The sequence below is a fragment of the Cornus florida genome, unplaced genomic scaffold, assembly GCF_030987335.1.
Source record: "Cornus florida cultivar Cherokee Brave unplaced genomic scaffold, ASM3098733v1 CherokeeBrave_3.0.0_Hap2_Chr09, whole genome shotgun sequence".
Classification (NCBI taxonomy): Eukaryota; Viridiplantae; Streptophyta; class Magnoliopsida; order Cornales; family Cornaceae; genus Cornus; species Cornus florida.
This window is the reverse complement of record NW_026775579.1, coordinates 75,486,261-75,509,185: the sequence shown is the minus strand read 5'-3', so window position 1 is coordinate 75,509,185 and position 22,925 is coordinate 75,486,261. Positions and strand designations below refer to the sequence as shown.

General features: G+C 33.8%; 1 protein-coding gene across 5 annotated transcripts; it reads left to right on the top strand.

Annotated features, from left to right (window-relative positions):
- Window positions 1-403: 403 nt before the first annotated feature.
- On the top strand, window positions 404-21,891 carry LOC132274459 (ankyrin repeat-containing protein NPR4-like). 5 transcript variants are annotated; one of them, XR_009470428.1, is made up of 8 exons: window positions 404-515; window positions 972-1,432; window positions 1,525-1,575; window positions 1,736-1,879; window positions 3,927-4,028; window positions 5,825-5,872; window positions 16,018-16,089; window positions 20,231-21,891. XR_009470428.1 is itself a non-coding variant. In XM_059775732.1 (7 exons), coding segments are annotated over exons 1-6 (798 nt in total). In that variant the 5' UTR covers window positions 405-513; the 3' UTR covers window positions 5,863-5,872; window positions 20,231-21,891. The 5 variants fall into 5 exon arrangements, 4 of the variants coding, with proteins under 4 accessions (XP_059631715.1, XP_059631712.1, XP_059631713.1 ...); XM_059775732.1 differs by lacking the exon at window positions 16,018-16,089 and having other exon boundaries at window positions 405-515; XM_059775729.1 differs by lacking the exons at window positions 404-515; window positions 972-1,432; window positions 1,525-1,575; ... (1 more) ...; window positions 3,927-4,028; window positions 5,825-5,872 and having other exon boundaries at window positions 14,431-16,089; window positions 20,231-20,714; window positions 21,071-21,891.
- Window positions 21,892-22,925: the final 1,034 nt, after the last annotated feature.

Here is a 22,925-nt window from a genome sequence, read left to right as displayed (position 1 = left end):
TCATTAGTTTAGCACAAGAAAAAATCAAAAGTATTCTATCTTAGTAGTATCTCTTTTACCTTTCAAAGCGAATCATCAAAGAACAAAATAGGTGTGTGTGAGTGATATATGTGTTTCTTCTTACTAAAAACACACACACACACACACGAAAACAACATCTACCTACAAGACGAGCCGCATGTAGTAGTTTGCCTTAAAAATATATATATATAATACTAAATATCTTAGTAGGAAAGTCAATTTAGTAACTAGCTGAGGTTGTATTTAACAGAAAACTAGGGTTAGACATTTGGACTTCTCTGCAAATTTTCAAAGGAATATAAGCATATAAGGTTGCAAATTTTAGAAAAAGGGGCAACGTGCAAAAATTCTATAGTACAAGGGGCTTTTGCAATTAATCCTGAATTTCTACTATAAATTACAGGTGTTGGGACTGAAAACCGATTGTACATTACAAACTTAATTCCATAAAAGTGGACGAAAGTGAAGAGGGGCTTCTGCTTTTGCCAAATCATGTAAGATAAATTTATTGTAGACCTATATATATATCTATATATATATAGTACTTGTTAACTTATTACAATAGATCCTAATTCCTGTTCACTATTTTATAATGCATGTTTGACCTTTTTTTTTTTTTTTTTTTTTTTTTTTTTTTTTTTGAAGTGGGAGTTGTAATTAAACATTTTGCTTTTGGTTCATGACTAAATTAATTTTATGAAAATCATGAAATTCAAGGTTGTTTCAAAAAATTCAGGTTGAAATCCTCGTTTTATTTTCTTTTGTTCTACTTATAAATAAGACATGCACACTGATCAGCTACATAGCACTTAAATTTTATCTCAGGAGGTTATAATAAGAGTATGTATTAATTTCTACGAGTATTATTACTAATTGTTGTGTGTGTGTGTATATATAGATTAATTTTGCAAATAATATATGCGCATGGATATTTGTATATATGGATGCAGGTCAACGTGGACATCATCACAAGGGGATGATCGTATAATTAAATATATGCCCCTATATTGGGCCTTGGTGAAGGGTGACTTGGAAAAAGTCGAAGCTTATCTTGCTGAAGATCCAAACGCAATATATGCTCAGATTTCAACAACAGGGGAAACACCCATTCATGTTGCTGTTTCGCACGGGCATGAGGAGTTGGTGAAGGAGCTTCTTGAGATTACTTCTGGTCCTGAAAAGCCAGAGGATATGAAAGATGGTTACGGTAACACACCACTTCATATTGCTGCCAGGGGTGCAAACAGATCAATAGCAAATGTAATAGTTCACCAATCACCCTCGCTTCTGGCAGTGGGAAATGCGGATGGACAATTTCCAATCACCATCGCTACAATTTTTGGCAACTATGAGATGTTGAGCATTTTAAAAACACACGGTTTGGGCATTGCCATGCATCATAATTCTGACGGTAAGTAGCTAAAAATATTTAAGACTTCTAATTGGCTATACGAGACAAGATCGATCCGGACTCTCTAATTAAATGGTTTGTTTGACTTTCAGGTCCTGATCCAAAATGGGAAATTTTTACTGAATTTAAGAGCAAGAATTTTGGTACGTATGTATTTGAATGAAATCTTATAAATGCTAGCTGAAATTTTGGTATGTATATATTCGATTGAAATCTTATAAATTCTAGCTGCACAGGCATGCAAAATCTCATTAAAAATATATGTGTGTGTTATATATATCTGATTCATACATGGATCCATAGATTTGGCACGGAAAATCTTTTTCAGCGTGGAGCCAGAATTGATGATATTTGAAGATGTGTTGTATATAATGGCAGAGATGACCTCGGTATTCCTAAGTGCAAATCAACCCGCAATTTTTCGAAGATGGATCTATAGCTGTACATGTACTATGCTCATCTACTTTATCTTTATTTATTTCTTTTTCGCTTTCATTTCCTTTCTTTTTTCATGAATATTACAGTAATTTGATTCTCTTTCCTTAATTTATTTTATTATATTATTATTTTGCCTTAATTAAAGAGATGAAGATGATGGGTGAGTCAAAGCTGCACTCTCACAATTCTCTCTCCTTAATTAATTACATTGATATTGTATTAATTGTACATCTTAATAACAACTCAAAAATATTATTACTTACATGGAGCCCGAGTTGATGTATAGGATTTGTGAAACATTTTTAATCCTTTCTATGATTTTCTCTCGTAATCATCATGTATCATTTTATTTTATTTTATTTGATTATTATTTTTTTTTCCGCACAAACACATAGGGAGGACATGTGTAAACAATCAAAAATACTAATTTGGTACTTTCGATTTTGACATATTTTTCATAAACATTTTAGTATTATTAAATTTTTAGCAAATGTTATCAAACACGCTTTCATATTTTGCTTCGCTATAGTATAGAAACAGAAAATACAAAGTAGAAACAATTATCAAACAAGGCCTGGGTTGTTATGTAGTTTTCTTTACAATACAATTTTTTTAATTTACGTTTAAATATAAAAGAAAATCTAAGACATTATTTATTTAGAAAATTATATTTGCATCCCTCTTTGTCCTTCACTTGCTTCGATTTTTTGTCCATTAAAATTACTTTCACATTACAATTATTCTAAATAGTTTTCTTATGCTCCACTTTTGAGATATAATTGTGTCTTTTTTTAATTAAAAAATTCAAATGAAATGCAAGAGGAGGATAGTAGAATCCAAATAACACATCCAAATAAAAGTTTTAACATTGTTAAAAAATGCATCCAATTTTGAAAAAAGAAATGAGTAAAATGCACAAAAATAAAATAAAATAAAGAAAATAACTTTGTGAGGAAGTAATGTCCCAAGAGAGTTACAACTCCCTGCAAGCACGCCATGAGTCTTCTTCTTAAATTTTTTTCTTGCGTTTTGATTATTCTTTTATGTTTCGGTATTCACCTAAATTGTGTCGATTACAATTTCCAAATCAATATGCAAATAATAATTTAAATAAACCTTAATCTTCACTCTCCACACTTCTTTGGAATTAATTCCTACAAAATATATTCTTTATTCTATGCAAAAATGGCCACTTAAGTCAAAATTATATATATATATATTTATAGTTTTAACAATGTGAAGAAATCACACTTTGGTAAAATGAAAATGAGTCAAATAAAGTTTCTTCTTCTAAATGAACGGACTACAAACCAACATGAAATTTTGTCACCCCAAGTTGTGGGCCATAGTCAGCAGTCGGGAGTTGCTCATATTAAATATATGTGTGTGTGTGTGTATATATATATATATATATGTATAATTATATATATTAGTGGTGCTTCAGCCCTAGTGTAGGGCTGGTGAGGCAAGTTCCATTTGGCAATTGAAATTTTGATATGCGAGAATGTGGTCTAATGACAGCTCCTCCTTTTCAATTGCCAAGATTATTGTTGGAGTTATTTTATTTTATTTTATTTTTTTAACTCTTAAAATTTGGATATAAATTCAACAAATAAAAGAGCAATTTTTCATGAAAAACTTAATCCAAGTGATACTTCCTCCTCTCCTCCAAACGGGGAAGACTAGTTCTCAGTGTAATGTTCACTGTGATATAAGGTATACTTTTTCTTATTTCTCCATTGCTCCAATCAGATTCAAAAAATTAGAGATCGATCAAAAGTTATCGGACTTAAGTTGAATCATGATAAGGCACAATTGATATGCGCGTGACTAACCTACTGAATCAAAGTACTTTTGTATAAAATGTTGGCCTGACGGACTCATCCTGCTATCACATGATACATGTAAATCAAAGTACTTTTGTATTTACCATTTGTTTCACTGAAGTCCTTGTGTAGTTTTATTTTTCCTTTCCTTGATTTGAAGTAATAATTGTATTGTAACTTTCAAACGTGTTCTACAAATTGATACTTATCATTCTTTTTCTTTCTGGTAGGTATGAATGTGCTATATTCTAGCCTTAAAAAGGATATGGATGCTATGGATGTGTTTTTAGATGCTAGATCTCCTCTTTCCAATTCCAAACGCTTCATTAAAGGTATAGTTTATTTAATTGGTGTCTAACCGTGTCTTGATCTATTTTTTATAGTAAAATAATTCTTGAACGGAATAGTTAAGTGAATTGCTAAACTTACTCTTTTAATTAGTCAATTATGTAATAAATAAAGAAGTAAAATATAATATTTCTGAATTCGCCATTTTTCATTTTTCGTGAATTTTTCGTTCATGCAAGGGCATTCTCGTTTTTTTTTTCGTTTTGCGTGCCGGATACCGTAGAGTGTGCCGATTGTGTCCGAGAGTTGGTTGGGATATTTCATTTAGTCCAAGACTCTTTGAAATGCAATGGTTGTCATTTTAGCATTATTTTTCGTTTTTTGGACCGGACGGTCCCGTGTGTGACTCGTTACCGGAATTGTTGCACACGGATATTTTAGTTGGGTTCATTTGCATCATATTTATTTTATTAGTTGTGTTTTAAGTGATTGTAAATTAATATAAGTAATTATGGTGTGTATGTATTTGTGTGTGTGGGGTGAAAACTAAAAACAAAAGAAAAAGAGAAAAGAAATTCAAAAATGGTGGGACCCACATGGTATTACAAGGTTTATAATGGCATAAAGCCATTATCTCTCACGGCTGCTCTCTCTCTCATGATCTGCTTTCTCTCCCTCGCTGATATTTTTTTTTTTTTTTTCTTTTGCAACTTCAAATCTTGATTCCTCCTTCATTACTTAGTAATTTTAAGAGCCGTTTGTGGCAAATTGAATCCCACGACGAGATCTTCAAATCCATACCAGCAATTTCAGCTTTTGGCCACTCTAGGAAGTCCAAAAATTGAGACCTATTTTGAGGGTTTGAAGTGAAATTGGGGGTTTTGCATAAAATTGAGGTAGGAGTTCCTAATCCATGAAATTCTTGTTCTTTTGTAAATTTTTCCTAGTTAATTATAGTTAAACATGCTTAATTTGAGATGATTGTCTCTAAAATGATTTAGTTGTTACATATGAAGTTTATGATTATGTGTATAAGTTGACCTTTGTGAGTTTATTTTATTTAATTAGTGTCCTGGCATGCTAATTTGTATTGATTTTACACTAAAGTGATTTAATTGTGTGCAAATTAATATGTTTAATTGGTAATGTTTCTTGCCTATTGTATTTAGAATTTGCAAAATTTTATATGGTTGAAGCATGATGTTCTCTCGATATTCTTGTAAAATTATGCTTTGTGAAATGAACTTGAACTTGGTGTATGATAATGGATAATAATATGACATGGAATCGCATGATGCATTCATGCATAACATTGGGTAAGGAAAAATGGGAAAGTTGTCTTAAAATGGAAAAAAAAAAATGGGTTTTTGGGAAAAAGATTTAAGAAAAGAATTTTGTGAAAACCCGGACGCCAAGGGGGTACCGAGAGTCCGTGGCGTTAATGTAGCCTAAAGGGAATTAGGGAGATCGCCCTAGCGTGGTTGAGCTATCTAGGCCCCAAATGACGCCGTAGCGGTACCAAGGGTCAGGGACAGTAGCCAATCCTTCTCTCGTCGCTGAGGGGTTACCGAAGGGGGTTACATTAACGGTTTGAAAAGTGATGGATGGTTTTGGAAATGAGGAATGACATTGTATAACATTGCATTCCATTGCACTGCATTGCTGGTTATGACTTGGATTTTTTGTTGTTGACATTATGGTTAAATTTTCTCCCCAGAGTTGTATAATCCCATTCTTTAATTTCCTATTCTTTGATTTGGATTCACGGAGTCACAAGAGGTGTGTTTTAGGTACCACCTACTGAGTAATTTGCTTACCCTTTATATTTAATATTTTTCAGGACACAGATGGCAAGTGGCGGACGACGCTCCTCCATAGGGTTCGATGGGTTAGTAGATCGTTTTGACATACTTTGTAATTATAATCTAATTTTATTATTATTTATTTATTATTATTATTTTTTTATAAACCCTAAATGACACGTATAATATGTATTGACGTAGGAAAGAATGGTATTATCCCTAGTTGACCTCGTGTTCAGTTAAGGACCCGGCTAACGGTTCGGACCTACGGGTTCGGGTCGTTACAAATTTGGTATCAAAGTGATGGTTCGAAAACCTTTAGGACGACGGGTAGAGGCCTACCTAGGGTTGTGTGGGAAGTCGTTCGCATTATTTATGTGACTATTTGCTAAAGTATTTAAATGTTTGAGAAGCATGCCTACTTGTTTACTTGCTTACCTATTCATTTACTTACGTGATCACATGCTTATATGTTTATAGTTTTGAGGGCATGCCTAATTGCTAAGTGCTTATGCGCTTAAATGCTAAAATTTGTGTTACATGGCCATGCATGTGAAGTAGTCATATAAACTAACTATGAAAATGAAATGTGAATGTATTTGAAAGCATGTTGTACGTGATAAGATAGGAAGCTGAGAGCACAGATCGTGCAAGTGTGTAGTATATGAAATGACGAGGAAGATGGAAAGGATATTTAATTTCACACAATAATTTAATGGACTTACTGTTTAAACTTTTGTGATAGGACACGGTCGTGTCAAGGGTTATGCTTCAGTTATTGTATATATGTATGAGTGTATTTTGTGTATATACCAATATTCTTATATGTATATGTGGCCGAGCATGGGATGGATGTGTGAGTTTTGACCTGCATTGGCGAGGAGCTCGGTTGCTCCAGGGTGGGTCGTTATGATTGAGGTCACGGGTTTTTTGTACATAGTGTTTGAGGCAGTGTCGCCTTCAAAGGGTAGAGGTGGAACAGATGATCAGGTGTCATTATATGGCGTAGAGGTTGTCGGTTGGGAGTGACTGATTCTAGATAGAACGGGATGCGGTGTCCAACATACAATGATGGTTCCTAGTGTTAGTATGTTGAGGGTCTTGGTGCTTTTACCTGATTAGTTTTGGTTATCAAGGGTATGGCAGTGTACCGTATGCGAGGTTTATGTGCTGATAGGGTGTGACGGTCCGTTTATGGCGAGATCGCCTAGAATTGAGGTCGTAATTCTGTATGTGTTTCCAGATAGTTCTCCTCCTTGTGCAAGGTAGTTTATTTTATCTCAGGTGAGATTGGGTGCCCATGGTCGGACAATTGGTGAGTAGCGTGTGATAGGGTGTCGGGTGCATTTGGCTAAGAGTTGTCAGTCTCTTGTGAGAGCGGGGTTGTTACCCTTTCCGTTTGATCTAGTCCTGGTAAAGGCGTCGTTTGTCGTAAGTCTTGTTCTCCCTTTAGGAGTTGTGAGCGTCTGTGGGTGGACAGACTTGTGTGTGGGTTGTTATGCTGTTTAGGTTTATTGGTAAAGGTTTGGTTAAATGGGTAGACTCACTCCCACGGAGGGAGGTGTAGTCTTTGGGTTTTTGTAGTGCTTGTTTTGGGAGTGGTCTTGATCGATGTAATGTGAGGCACGAGTTGCCAAATAGGAATTGTGTTTCCGGTGTTTGGTACTAGCAGTGATCGCTAGGAAATGTGTATTGAACGGCAGTTTGAGGATGGTTAGGTAATGTGATGAGAATCATGTACTCGGGTGTTTCTATAGATATTTGATTAGAGCAATATCTTGAGGATAAGTGTCGATGTTGCTTTAGAATTTTATGAATAGAGAAAGTGAATGTATGATTCTATTGAGGAATAATATGAATGATTGACTTTGGTTTTGAGGTTTCAGGTATGAGACAGTCGTATTATGTGTTTTGAAGAAGTAAGAATTGAACTGAATGATGTCATGGAGTTGGTTACCTAATGTGGATGTTATGAGGAAATTAGGGACCTTTAGTACTGATCGATGATTGTGACGTTTGATGTCGTGTTGCTTTTAGCTTGTTATGATTGTGTGATCGAGAAATGATTGTCGTGTTGCTTTTAACATGTTATTATGTGACTGTATGGTTGTTGAGGTTATGTAGAGCTATGGATTGATTAGAGAGTGGATCTCGTGGTTGTTTTGTGGACTGTGTGGGTTTGTGTCTGAGGTTTAGACCTAAGGACAGGAACGACGTCTGTGTTGAGATTAGAACGATGATGAGAATGGCTTGGCCAGCATGATATCAGGTCAAAGGTTCATGATTGTTTTAGTTTGTCAGAAACAGTAAGAGCACGGAATTGCAGATTGTGTCGGTATGATAGTGTAAATTCCGTTGGTTTGTCTCGGTGACGAGGTGTGTTAGGTGGGACCAAGTGTCTAATCCGTTTGATTACTAAGGATCTTATTTCGAGGATTTGTGTCTTGGGTATATGATAGTGCGCTTTATTGATTGGGTGACAAATGTTTATACAGTTATTGGGAGTATTATTGTCGATAAGTATATAAATAATTAATGTATTATATAAAACACAGTACAAAAATTTGTACCCCAAAATTCAGGAGTAGATATATATATATATATATATCTACTCCTGAATTTTGGGGTACAAATTTTGTACAGTTATTGGGAGTATTATATAAAACACAGTACAAAAATTTGTACCCCAAAATTCAGGAGTAGATATATATATATATATATATATATATATATATATATATCTACTCCTGAATTTTGGGGTACAAATTTTTGTACTGTGTTTTATATAATACATTAATTATTTATATACTTATCGACAATAATACTCCCAATAACTGTATAAACATTTGTCACCCAATCAATAAAGCGCACTATCATATACCCAAGACACAAATCCTCGAAATAAGATCCTTAGTAATCAAACGGATTAGACACTTGGTATATATATATATATATTTTTTTTTCGGGCAATGGTTAGTATATATATATATATATATCTACTCCTGAATTTTGGGGTACAAATTTTTGTACTGTGTTTTATATAATACATTAATTATTTATATACTTATCGACAATAATACTCCCAATAACTGTATAAACATTTGTCACCCAATCAATAAAGCGCACTATCATATACCCAAGACACAAATCCTCGAAATAAGATCCTTAGTAATCAAACGGATTAGACACTTGGTATATATATATATATATTTTTTTTCGGGCAATGGTTAGTATAGTTAGGGGTTGAGAGGGGCACTAAAACCTGACATTTTACCACTCCGACAACACGGCCACACTAAGAGTGAGACAATTCAAGCCATAATTTCGTTTACCATTTTCTTCTATATATTATTTTCTCACTCACACATGATATATTTGTACGTGTGTTGGGATCTTTTAGTTCCTCTGCTCTCGCGCCAAAAAAACCCACGAAAGATTCACTAGGTGAGTCTGTTTCTCTGTTTGTTGTCGTAATAATTCATGAGATTGTTGTAAATAATTCATTTAAAGATTCATGTGACTGAAGTGGAATGCTAATTGTAGCAACTGTTGGTAAATATACCTGCTTCATGTGACATTTAAGATATAACAAAACCTTATACTAATATGTCATGTGATAATTAACAATATGCTAAGAAATCATTAATTAAATATGCAACTCTATATTTAATTAAATATGCAAAATAAAGCAATAAAATAATAATAATATACAAGGAATGAACCTGGACCGAGGCTAGTATTGGATACTATGTCCTTAAGACAGATTCGCCCCGCTATGGTGCTAACGGACTCAATGACGTCTATCTCCCAAGATACAATGGTCTACATCCACCAGTAGCAGTACTACAAACTCGTGGATACGGCGAACTTCCTCCGTGTAATACTCTCTCTGACTTAAAAATGCATCTATATACTATATAAATGTTGAATTGAGTGCAATCCAAACCAAATGGTTTGGACCAATCTTAATATGGCTCGATGAAATTGAATTAGGGTCTAAGTGGTTCGGACCACTTAACCTATGGTTTGAACCCACTTGGGTTGGGTTCAAGTCTAGAGAGGGGGATAGAAGAAAATGAAAATGAATGATTTGCAAATGATCCAAAGGGGGGTATTTATAGGCAACAAGGTGCCTTTTCGGGTGGGTGCAACCCTTTGGAAAAAACTAAAAAGTAGTTTATAAGTAAGGTGCCTTTTCGGATTGGATGTAACCCTTTGGAAAAAACTAAAAAGTAGTTTTTAAGTAAGGTGCCTTTTCGGATTGGATGTAACCCTTTGGAAAAAACTAAAAAGTAGTTTTTAAGTAAGGTGCCTTTTCGGATTGGGTGTGTCTCTTCATTATTGGACACAACCATTTATATGTGTCTCTTCATCATTGGACACATCCCTTTAATTGGTTGTAATGGTTCACATGGTGTCTGTTCACCAATAGACACATCCACTCCAATAGGTTACAATGGTTCACACGGTGTCTGTTCACTAATAGACATATCCACTCCAACAGGTTGTAATCTTTTAGAAACAGATGCAACTCTTTGGAAAATAGATGCAACCCTTTGGAAATAGATACAACATTTTAGAAAAAGACTAACTTTTAATTTAAATTCAAAAACCAACCATCCATTTAAATAAGCCTAGCCCAAAAATAAAGGCCCAATCCAAGATTCCCTTTAGTAAAAAGAATAATTGGACTTTACAATTAGGCCCAAGCCCAAGCCCAAGCCCAAGCCTAAATCTGGCTTATTTAAATTTCAATTGATTTCAACATTTTTTCCATGTGGGACAAATACTTCCCACATTTTGCATACCGATTTAGGTTTATCAAAACACCACACTTTGGAGCTAATTTCTCATTCACCCGGAAACGGATTTGAGGAAGTAAATATACCACGTTCATGTCTTTGCGGAGAGAAACGCGCTCGTCTAGAGATCCGTAAAAAATTATTAGCGAAATCTATTCTAAATCTCATCCAAAGTTTATGTTTTTAATGCCCTCATTTCCAACAATCCCCCACATGAATGAAAATTTGTGTAAAATGCAAAAAATGATTATGCAAACACGAGAGAGAGTATAGTCGGAAAGTTACTGCATCAGGATCGGTAGCTTTTGGCTTTGAACCTTCCCTAGTGTATTGCTATCAGATTTACTGGCTAACCAATAAACGCGATGTCTTGAACTTTTCAGCCATTTGTGTAAACCAAGACAATAACAAACACACAATACCTTTCCTCACAAAGTTAGTGTCATTGTTGTGTTCATTTTGGCCCTGAACAAGTCCTGGTATTCAATGAGTGCTCCAGAAAACTTAGCCTTTATAGTTCTCATAGAAGCGGCCCCACTTCACACTCATATAGGTGACTTCTTATTAAGAGTATCCTACCATACCCCACTTGAATTTTCAAAGTATAAGAGTCATTAAAAGCGTAACTTATCCTAATCATCGTTGTAGGTAGCACTATCTCATCATAGAAATGGCAGAAAATTTATATATTCCCAGTGATTCTGGTGAGTCACTTAGAATTTTTGTTGTCCTTTTGAACCTAGATCTTGGGATCTCTAGTCAGCTAGGTTGGGTTTCCATTAAGATGACTCGTTAGCTTTTGGCTTTAAATCCCATTCCCCTCGATGATCTGTACAATTGCTCTCTAGTATAACCCTTAATTTTATATGTGGCCACAAAGTTGTGCGTAGAAATATTACACTCTGCAGATATTTCTCCAGGTGAGAGTAATTGTATACTTTGTGCCCTAAAATTATTTTCTTTAGTGGCATAGGTGTAGACTTACTTTGAAATGTCCTCTAGGTGAAGTCTATTGACTTTCCTATTTGATTTATTCAAAGTTTTTAACTTTGAGTTATATTAAGAACTTGCAACTACACCTTTAATATAAAAGACATATCCACTCTAAGATTTGAAGTCTTTAATATCCCATATCCAGATTGCATCACTGTTACACCTCCAATTTAATTAGATACCTCGATCTATGTAATATTGGATTTAGGGTGTATCTCAACTACCCAATATATTGTTTTTCAGTTATCCGATCATGGATTAAAAATGTGTAATTAAACACAGTTATTAAGATGCCTTGCAATCTTAACTAATGATATACTTTGACTAGTATTTATATTTGAGATTTACATCTACAAAAGTTAGTTAGGCTTTTGTCATCATAACTAGTATTATCTCAATCTCACTCTATTGAGAATATACTATGTTATCAGATATTAAATCTTTCATATCAAATATACTAATTAGTATATCATTAATTTTTGTAAGGCATACAATGATTTATACATCACATTTATGTCATTGTCTTGGTACCAGCTTTAATCCACTCAAGGACTTATAAGGGTTTTCCAACTCTTGAAATACCATATATTAAACATTTTACTTCATCTACCTTTCCAAGGTTTTATTTTCGCTTCTCAACAAGCATGCATAACAGTCTCTAGTGCATATGTATTCACTTTATTTCTAGCTTGTTCTTATAATATGTCACAGACATTACTGTGAATTAATACTAGAGATATTAATTACAATGAGCTTTAATTAACATTTGCTTCTACATCTCTTGTATTTATGAATTAAGTAATTCATGTTTAGGTTCATGTTAAGTCAGTCATCTTAACATGTCATAACCTTTCATTTGTTACACATTACATAACTCAACCATTTAAGCAAATAACTCACTTATTGTTTAAGCTTTGGATACATCACCACAAAGTGAGCACTCACTTCTCAACTATTATTACTACTTAAAAGTGAGTTTTTAAGCTCTCATTACTAGCTTAGATTAAGCATATTCTTCTCATTAATTACTACTAGTTTATAATAAGCACCCACTTCTCTACTATTACCACTAGCTTGAAGTTAAGTTTGCTCAGTTATCAATTCTAGTAGCTTTTAACTTTAGTACACACTTAACTAAGTAGTTTACTTTGGTAGTAGAGTAATTTGTTTTGAAAAATATTCTTAAAAAAATTACTACTTTACAAGTAGTATTATTCACTCCTACATAAGCAGATATGATGTATAGCTCAAATAGCTTATGGCTAAAATGGTTATTCATCACCCTCGTATTTTTTACTTCCAAGTAGAGAGTAAGAACCAACTAATAGATTCTCATATTTCTCTTAAGTTCTGTGCACCTCATTAATCATTTTAACTTATGGCTAAGCTAACTAGTTTGCAACTCAATAATATTTTAGCTTTCAGCTAAATTGTACATTATAGCTAACTAGCTTGATTTAGCTTGTCTCAGTGTACTTGTTTACTGTATCCATAACATTTTTCATTAAACATTTTAAAGTTATCGGGAAATCTTATCTTATTCAGCCCATTCACAGCTATACGTATCTTTAAATACTAGTATAGATCTTTTTCCCTTGGCTATTGGAAGAATTGACATAGCTAGACTAGTCAATTTTTGTTTGTTGTATTAAATACATAAACCAGTCATGAACTCATACAAAATTAATAATATCACACATTAAATTAACTATATTGTAAAATTAAATTACTATACACATTAAGTAATATTATAATCTCAATTAAAAGGAAGCACTTATATAAATAATATTAAACTCACATAAATAATATTATACCACATGATTAATTATATCACATAATTAATCAAAGAAATAATAATATTTAGGAGAAGACTTTGTTTTTCTCAAAACTGTATGCCTCATTCTCCAATAAACATGCTAGAAAATCAAGACCAAAAGATGTAGACGTTCTAGCCCATAAGAAAATGATCTGCACTGATGTTATGAGAATAACCTATCAAAGGTTTTATGTAACGATCCACTCCACCACATAGTATGATATTGTCCGCTTTGGGATCGAGCCCGCACGATTTTGTTGTTGGGTTTTATCTCAAAAGGCCTCATACCAATTGAAAATAACACCACTACATAAAATCACTTTACCTTTCCCTTACGTAGGTGGTGTAGGACCGTGCACCTGTAACTTGCTTAGTGTGATAGCATGTCAGTGCCTTTTGCACCCGCCCACGGCACACCCACCGACAAGGTTGCCACATTATAGTTCCCACTTTAACTTTCTTAGGAGTATGAACTGCAAACTTAGTTAGACACCCCCACACTTCTAGAATTTATAAGAAGTTTTTTTTTTTTTTTTTACCTTTTCATAATTCATATGATGTCACATTAGTTTCTTTTGAGGTATTTTATTGATAACATAATTTGTGGAAAACAAAATTTTCCATCATAAATTCTGAGTTAAACCAAAACTTGTCAACATAACATTCATCATTTCTTCGTGAATGATACCATGTTCTGAATAAATATCAGCAAATGATGATTCGTATTCACGAACTTTATCATTTCTTAACACCTTGTCAAGATTCTCAACCTCATTTTTGTAATGTTTAAACATTTCTAAGGCTTTATCTTCGTTTTGTAACAGATATAAATAACATCATCTTGTGCAATTATTGATAAAAAGAATGAAATACATTTTCCTACCTCTAGTTGGCACAAATTTAAGATAATATAATATACTATATAATATTATATTACAAAATTAAAATAATTCAACCAATATTGAATTATATAAATAATTCAATAATTTACTAATATAACAGCTTCAATTTCACATAATATTGAACACATCAATATTTAACATATTATCATATAATAATGTTTATAACATTATTTTATTATATCTCATTTATTAGTATAATCTCTACTTATTTATATCTTAAATAGAAGCATATAATAAAACATACGCAATGAGTGATTCTATCTTAAGATTGTTGGTAAATATATATACTTCATGTGGCATTTAAGATATAACAAACCTTATACTAATATGTCATGTGATAATTAACAATATGCTAAGAAATCATTAATTAAATATGCAACTCTATATTTAATTAAATATGCAAAATAAAGTAATAAAATAATAATAATATACAAGGAATAAACCTGGACCGAGGCTAGTATTGGATACTATGTCCTTAAGACAAATTCGCCCCGCTATGGTTGCTAACGGACTCGGTGGCGTCTATCTCCCAGGATACAACGGTCTACATCCACCAGTAGCAGCACTACAAACTCGTGGATACGGCGAACCTCCTCCGTGTAATACTCTCTCTGACTCAAAAATACATCTATATACTATATAAATGTTGAATTGGGTGCAATCTAAACCAAATGGTTTGGACCAATCTTAATATGGCTCGATGAAATTGAATTAGGGTCTAAGTGGTTCGGACTACTTAACCTATGGTTTGAACCCACTTGGGTTGGGTTTAAGTCTAGAAAGGGAGATAGAAGAAAATGAAAATGAATGATTTGTAAATGATCCAAATGGGGGTATTTATAGGCAACGAGGTGTCTTTTTCGGGTGGGTGCAACCCTTTAGAAAAAACTAAAAAGTAGTTTTTAAGTAAGGTGTCTTTTCGGATTGGGTGTAACCCTTTGGAAAAAAACTAAAAAGTAGTTTTTAAGTAAGGTGCCTTTTGGAATTTGGTGTATCTCTTCATCATTGGACATAACCATTTATATGTGTCTTTTCATCATTGGACACATCCCTCTAATTAGATGCAATGATTCACATAATGTCTGTTCACCAATAGACACATCTACTCCAATAGGTTGCAATGGTTCACATGGTGTCTGTTCACCAATAGACATATCAACTCCAATAGGTTGCAATCCTTTAGAAACAGATGCAACTCTTTGGAAAATAGATGCAACCCTTTGGAAATAGATACAACATTTTGGAAAAAGACTAACTTTTAATTTAAATTCAAAAACTAACCATCCATTTAAATAAGCCCAGCCCAAAAATAAAGGCCCAATCCAAGATTCCCTTTAGTAAAAAGAATAATTGGACTTTACAATTAGGCCCAAGCCCAAGCCCAAGCCCAAGCCCAAATCTGGCTTATTTAAATTTCAATTGATTTCAACATTTTTTCCATGTGGGACAAATACTTCTCACATTTTGCATACCCATTTAGGTTTATCAAAACACCACACTTTGGAGCTAATTTCTCATTCACCCGGAAACGGATTTGAGGAAGTAAATATACCACGTTCATGTCTTTGCGGAGAGAAACACGCTCGTCTAGAGATTCACAAAAAATTATTAGCGAAATCTATTTCAAATCTCATCCAAAATTTATGTTTTTAATGCCCCCATTTCCAGCAGCAACTAATCAATTAGGGTTTCACAACGTTTTTAACATTTGATTTCAGGCAATTGATTTATAAATAAATTCAAAAGCGGATCATCTTTTTAATTGAGCTGCGCTGTGCATTGGGTTTCTGGTTAGTTATTTACTGAGCTACATGCATGCCTGTATTTGATTTTTAGTTAATTGGTTTAAATTTTGCTGCTTTCTCTGCTCATCTATTTTGTACAGATTGTGAAATTGAGAATAGGAACACAACGATCTTTTTATTTTTAATTTTTTTTAGGCACAAAGTTGGAGGCATTGTGGATAGTCTTAAGGTATAGTTTTTAACTAATTTGTTATTTTTAAAATTTAATTTTTTTTTATTTTTTATTTAGGTTTAGTGCAGTTTTGTGATGCAGTCCCCTCTTGAACGCTCTTTCAATGAAAATTTACTTCTAAAAATAAATAAATAAATAAGTAAAGTAGGAACTAGGAAGCATGCTCTGTTTGCGTAATTTCATTAATTTACCTAAAGGACGTGAAGCTTCAAAAGGAAAACGACGGAGATTTAGAGAAGTAGTGCATGGGGAAACAACAATTTTGGGTCTAATTTTGGATAAATTGCTGTTTTAAAATTTTTCCGTAACGATCAAACTGAAAAACATGTATCTCTCTTTGAAATTGTTTCTCCACCATAGCTTGAAACATGAAAAATACCCTGTAAAATTTTGATTTTTTTTTAGAGGATAAATCTGTGAAAATCCAAAAAATCATCAACAACATTTAGCTTAGTAACGAAAGCCTTGATCAGATAAAATTGGTGCAGGACCCATATGTCACAATGTAACTTGACATTTAGTGCACATGCCTTGTTATTAGAAGGGAAAAGAGGAAGTCTAGGATTTTACTTAAAGCATTACTCTTACGTAAATTAGAAGTCCTTTTATTGACATAGATAAATTTATTGTGCTGCAAATAAGTTAAAACTCTAGTTTGAGAATGTCCAAGCCGTCCATGCCAAGTGTCTACATCTACTACATGAAACCTATTTGAGAAGAAAGCTTTGGCCGTGACATTCTCTAGGACATATAATGCAGCTTTCTTACTCCTCGATACCATCTCTTGATGTGTTTTTTGATCCTTAATAAGAAAACCATGATCATTAAATATAACATAACATGGGTAGTCGCATGTAAGCTGAGAGACAGATCAAATTATTTTTTATATTGGGAACAACATGCACATTATGTAGAGAAAACTGTGAATCCGTAGGAAAGACTTGTGCTTGTCCAATATGTGTGAGGAGTAATTTTTCACCATTACCCACCATAACATAGTTAGATACGATATAAAGCCTTAAATCAGAAAGTGTACCTAGATCATCGGTAATGTGGGCTATAACACGGTTAACACCACTTTTGGGGAGCCATTCACTTTCATTGGGTGTATTGAGATGAAGTGCGGCTAGGGCTTGTGGAACTTGGTCATCCTAATAGCTATTACTGAAGTGGTGCCAGCATTTAATGACATTGTGACTTTATTTTTGTAAATCTAGCACCGGAGAGAAGGGGAGGTATTTTCCCCCGAATTTAATTGAAAAGTGTTTCGTGCTTTATTGTAGGGCTGCAATTTGGACGGACTAACCCAGCCCAATCCAAGCCCAACCCATAAATTTTGAAATTGGGCTTATATTCACAAATTGGGTTTATATTCGGATTAGGTTTTGTCAAAACCCAGACATATTCGGGTTAGACCCGAACCCAACCCGAAACTTGAAAAAAAAATAAAATTTACTCTTTCTTCTTTCTCTCTCCTCTCTCATCTTTCTCACTTTCTTTCTCTTTCTCTTTGTGCCCATACATACAATTTAGCAGTTGCACAGAGAGAGAGATCTGGGTTTTGATTTTTTGAACAATCTTGGAGAGCTTGGGATGGAAAGAGAGAGAGATCTGAAGCTTGCGATGGAAAGAGAGAGCGATAGCGGCTGAAGCTTGCGATGGAAAAAGAGAGAGAGAGACAACGGCTGAAGCTTGCGAACCCGAACTAGAACAGCGGGCGATGGAAATTGAAGGATTTGGGTTTTGATTTTTTGAACAATCTGAAATGATATGCCAATATGGGTTTTGAACTTTTGATTCTTGCAGACAGAATAGATAAAATTAAAATATATGGGTTTTGAACTTCTGATTCTTCTAGATTTTGTAGTTTGCAATTGGAGAGAGAGAGAGAGAGAGACAGGGAGAGGGAGGGGGGTAGTTCAAAGAGAAGAAAGATGGAGGCGATAGGGAAGGCTGAAATGATTTGCCCTAAAAATATTTTGTTTTTTTATAATAATATAATCAAATATTATATATATAATATAATATTACAATATTATATTATATATATATAAATTTTTAAAAATAAAAAATAAAAAACTCAACCCGTCAAACCGTCCGAAAATATTCGGTCCGAGTTATGACCATAGCCCATGTTAAGTACAATTCGGGTTGGCCTAACCCAACTCGATTCGAGTTGGGATTGGGTTGGGTTGGGACTGGGTTGGGTTGGGCCAGCCCAAGTTGCAGAGCTACTTTATTGAGAGTTGCTTTGGGTACAGGGAGGCTGAGAACTAGCATGAGTGAAACCCCCATCCTTTTGAGGTAAAAGAGGGATTATATTCATGCTTCTGTTGAAAGGGCAATGTGGAAACGAATGCAAGTGTGGGATTTGCATGGTTAGATAAATGGAGCTTGTTGCGTTATTCATGACCGTGCAGTAATAAAATTAAATCATTTTAAGAAGGAACATGAGTCTTAAGTATAGATATGAAGAAAGACTCACTGCGGTCCTAGACCGTTTAAAAGCCAAAATACCTTTTTCTAATCAGGTACTTGTTTGCTAACGGTGTTGAGTTGATCACAAGTTGATTTAAAATCTCTAATGTAGTCATTTAGTGAAGTAGACTACTTTTTCTTCTCTTAAAGCTTGAGAATTAATTCAAATTCACGGGCCTGAGAATTTTGCGAATAAGCACTGGATAAAGCCTTCCAAATATCGAACGAAGTGGTAAGGCTGACAATATGGCCGAGAGCTTCTTCTGAAATAGTAACTATGAGCCAGCCTTTAACCTGTCTGTCTGTGCGTGTCCATGCCACCAGATCTATGCATGTGAGGAACTTTGCCTTCATTATTAACGCCATTGATCTCACCTTCGGGTGGTGGACTGTCTAATGTGATAAAACCAAGAAGATGCTGACTTTTAATTAAGGATAGAACTGTGTTTCCCACAAGAGATAGTTGGAAAATATGAGTTTCACAGATAACGAAATTTGCTACAATGAGGTTAGCAGGATATGAGTATTTTGAAAAACTGTAGCCATTTGATTAAGAAGACAGAACTAAGAACTGCAAAGAGAAGTGGAAGAGAGAGCTAGATGGATCGTGCTATTTAGAGCTTTGGTGGCTCTAATACCATAAAGATTATTTAAAAGAGGCTTGTAATTGTGAAGTCATACCATTTTTTTATTGCCAAGTTTACATTTAAATATGGGAAGTTGTTTACAACACAATATCCAGATAGTTGATACAACAAAATATTAATAAATCTTTTGAAATCAAGGTGGATAAATAAATTCAAAACACTTTGAATTTGCATTTATTGAATTTGAACTTCCTCCAGGTATGCCGCCTAACTCCTTTTCACTGTTCTGTTAGAGTACCTACAAGTTTTTAATAGTTGAGAGGCTTTTTCCGCAATTTTCCTAACCATTAATTACTATGTCCACTAGGTTGATGCCACCAAGAATGAGAATAATGACTTAATATCTGAGTGTAATGCAATGCAGTCACTTGATGCAAATTATGACTAAAATTATTTCAGAAACTCTATCCCATTCAGTCCCATAATTCTGCCGTTAATTGGCGGGGTAAGTTGCATAATACTTGGGCCAATATATATATACTTTTGTCTGTTAGTTTCCATGCATTGTGCTTGTAAATTAAAATCCCCTGTCAATATGAAAAATTTCAAAGATGTGGAATGGCCTGTGATTTATGTGGGTAAACATGTGGTAGATGATGTCTGCAGGGTTCAAAAATAATTTTTAATTTGACATTCTTGCTGAGACAATTCAATTGCTGTTTTTTCTAATGTATAACAATGCGCCCTTTTCTGAAAAGGCTAATGTTAAGAGTTCTTAAAGCAATAGGTACGCAGAGTCCTACTATTCACAAGGTTACTGCATGCTTTCCCAGTACTTTTCTATTTAAACTTTTTTTTAATACTTCTACTTGGATAAGAATTGTTGCAGGTATTGAAAAGATATTGGATATGAGGTCAAAAAACAATCAAGCCCATGAACTACTCAGTAAGATGTGTTCTCCAATCTGGACTTTTGATTCGAAACATGTGGGAGTATACTTGAAGCGATAAAAAGAGCCATCAAATGTGGGAATGTTGAATTTGTTGAGGAAGTCCTGAAGTCAAATCCTGCTTTGTTATGGGGGAATAGGGAAAACGGAACCATATTTCACATTGCAGTTGCTTTCCGTCAGGAGAAAATATGGAACCTCATATATGGTTTAAGTACCGAACATAGAAATAAAATCACTGGAATTCTAGTAGAATCAAACAGCTTGCTACATGTAGCTGCATGTCCAATGGTAATGCTTGAAACCATAAGAATTCAACATGAAGCTCCAAAAGAAGTGAAGGGAGAACAACAGTTCCAGAAGGTATTTAATAAAGCTCGTGATGCAGCTATGAAAATGCAAAGAGAACTACAATGGTACAAGGTGGTAATCTATTAATCTTAGCTAGATAGCTTTCTATTTATACCATCGATTTATCAAACTTTTGGTGTGATTTTTTGAAAATGGTATAGTTTAATTAATATATAGCAAACATAGAAGTAACTGGTATATAGTTTAATTATATTGCAATAATTATATAATTAAATCCCTGAAATCAATGTTAGCTAGCCAGCTAGTAATGTCTTTGAGCCCTTCCACTGACTCATATAATTAAATTGTGGAAATTAATATATAAGCTTCTAGCTAGCTAGATTGAAACTTGAAAGTAGTACTTATCAGAACTTTTATTTCATTGTTAATTTAATTTGTTCTTTCTCATCAACATGCATGCATAATAGGAGGTCGAGAGGATGGTACCATCTTCATATATACTTCTTCCTAACAAGTATGGAGAAACTCCTTCAGATTTGTTCTCAAACTATCACTATAACTTAGTCAAAGAAGGAGAACAATGGATGGGAGATACAGCAGGATCATTCACAATCGTTGCCGCTCTCATTGTCACTGTTATGTTTGCGGCAGCCTTCGCATTACCAGGTGGCACTGATGAAAATTCGGGAAACCCCAAGTTCCTACAGCGCAACTCTTTTATGGTTTTCATTCTATCAGATGCAATCTCTCTATTCTCTTCAGTTACTGCAGTGTTAATGTTCCTGAGCATTCTCACTTCACGTTGTACTAAAGATGATTTCCTCAACTCATTACCCAAGAGGCTAATAATTGGTCTCGCCTCCCTTTTCTTATCTATTGCCACCATGATGGTCACTTTTGTTGCCACTTTTGGTATCGTGCTTGGTGAACGGAGAAGAATGGTGGTTGTTCCAATCGCTTTGCTTGCTAGTGTCCCAGTAGCCTCATTTGTTCTATTGCAATTTTCCCTATTTGTTGACATTTTCTCATCAACCTATGGACGCGGTATCTTCAACCAGAAAACAAAATGTTCTTTCTTCAACAACCCAAATAAGTATGTTCCTTCAAATCACAGATATTTCTCTCTTGTGTAATTAATATGCAATGATTGTGGTATTACTATGTCATTGGCATATATAATTCTTATCATGGTTCACTATAATCGCTATTTGTACTAGTAATTATGTATCTTAAGCAGAATAAGAGAGTGCTTATATTTATGAAACATGAAATGAGTGTTCTTTTTATTTTTCTTTGTTTTTCTATCTAGATGAATGTATCTCTTATATTTAAAGCAGAATTAGTGTTCTTAAAGCAATAGGTATGGAGAGAACTACTATTCATAATGTTACTGCATGCTTTCCAATGCTTTTCTATTTTTGGGAGCTCTGACGCAAAAATTCAAATCTGGTTTTGATCCCCAGTCTCGATCTTGGTTTTTGGATGAATGAAATCGGTAAACATTTCAAAGACGAATTGGCATGGTGAAATTAGCTGAAATTTTTTGTTTGATGTTAATTGTTTACAACAAAATAGAAGAAAAGAAGAAGAAAAATCTTTTGTGCCAAAACAGTTACTTATATTGAGACGATAGCTTCGATTATATATTTTGATGCCGTGAATATGAAGTATATATATTACCACAATAGAGAACAGAGTTCCAAACAAACAAATATTGAGACCATACATGAGCGTCAAGCATACGAAAATATATATTTATTTTATATACCATACCACTTAATTACCGAAGAAAAGTTAAAAAAGCATACAATAATAAATAACAATGATCATCCACAATGTACGTAATAAACAAAGTGCATTACAATTTATGTGGTATGATTTCAAGTTTACGATCACAATCAACAGAATAATTATTAACTAGTATGAGATGGTTGTAAAATGGTTGCCTATGGTTCTAACATTCCCCATAGTTGATAACTCCAACTAACATTTAAGTTGAATTTCATAATATTCTTTTTAAACGAAAAAAAAAAAAAAAAACAAAAAAGGTAATTACAAAAGTAAGGCCTAAAGGGAAGCCCACCCAAGAGCCCAAACCCATGACGAAATAATCTATTCCCTTTATACGAGGAATAATCCCAACCCAAAATTAAGTGTGTGTCATGGCCAAGCCCAGCAAAATTAATGTTAACTAACGGATCTTGTCATCTGAGACTCATTGTTAGGAAACAAATATGTTTTCTTTCTTTTTCTTTTTCTTTTTTTTTTATTATTATTATTAATTTTTATTATTATATGCTAGGAATCTATATAAGGTATCTC

Bases quoted from the DNA above. Each gene is read 5' to 3' on its own strand.
- LOC132274459 (XM_059775729.1), top strand. From the start codon at position 20,580: ATGGTAATGCTTGAAACCATAAGAATTCAACATGAAGCTCCAAAAGAA. The intron at 20,715-21,070 runs GTGGTAATCTAT...CATGCATAATAG, and splicing joins GAGAACTACAATGGTACAAG to GAGGTCGAGAGGATGGTACC.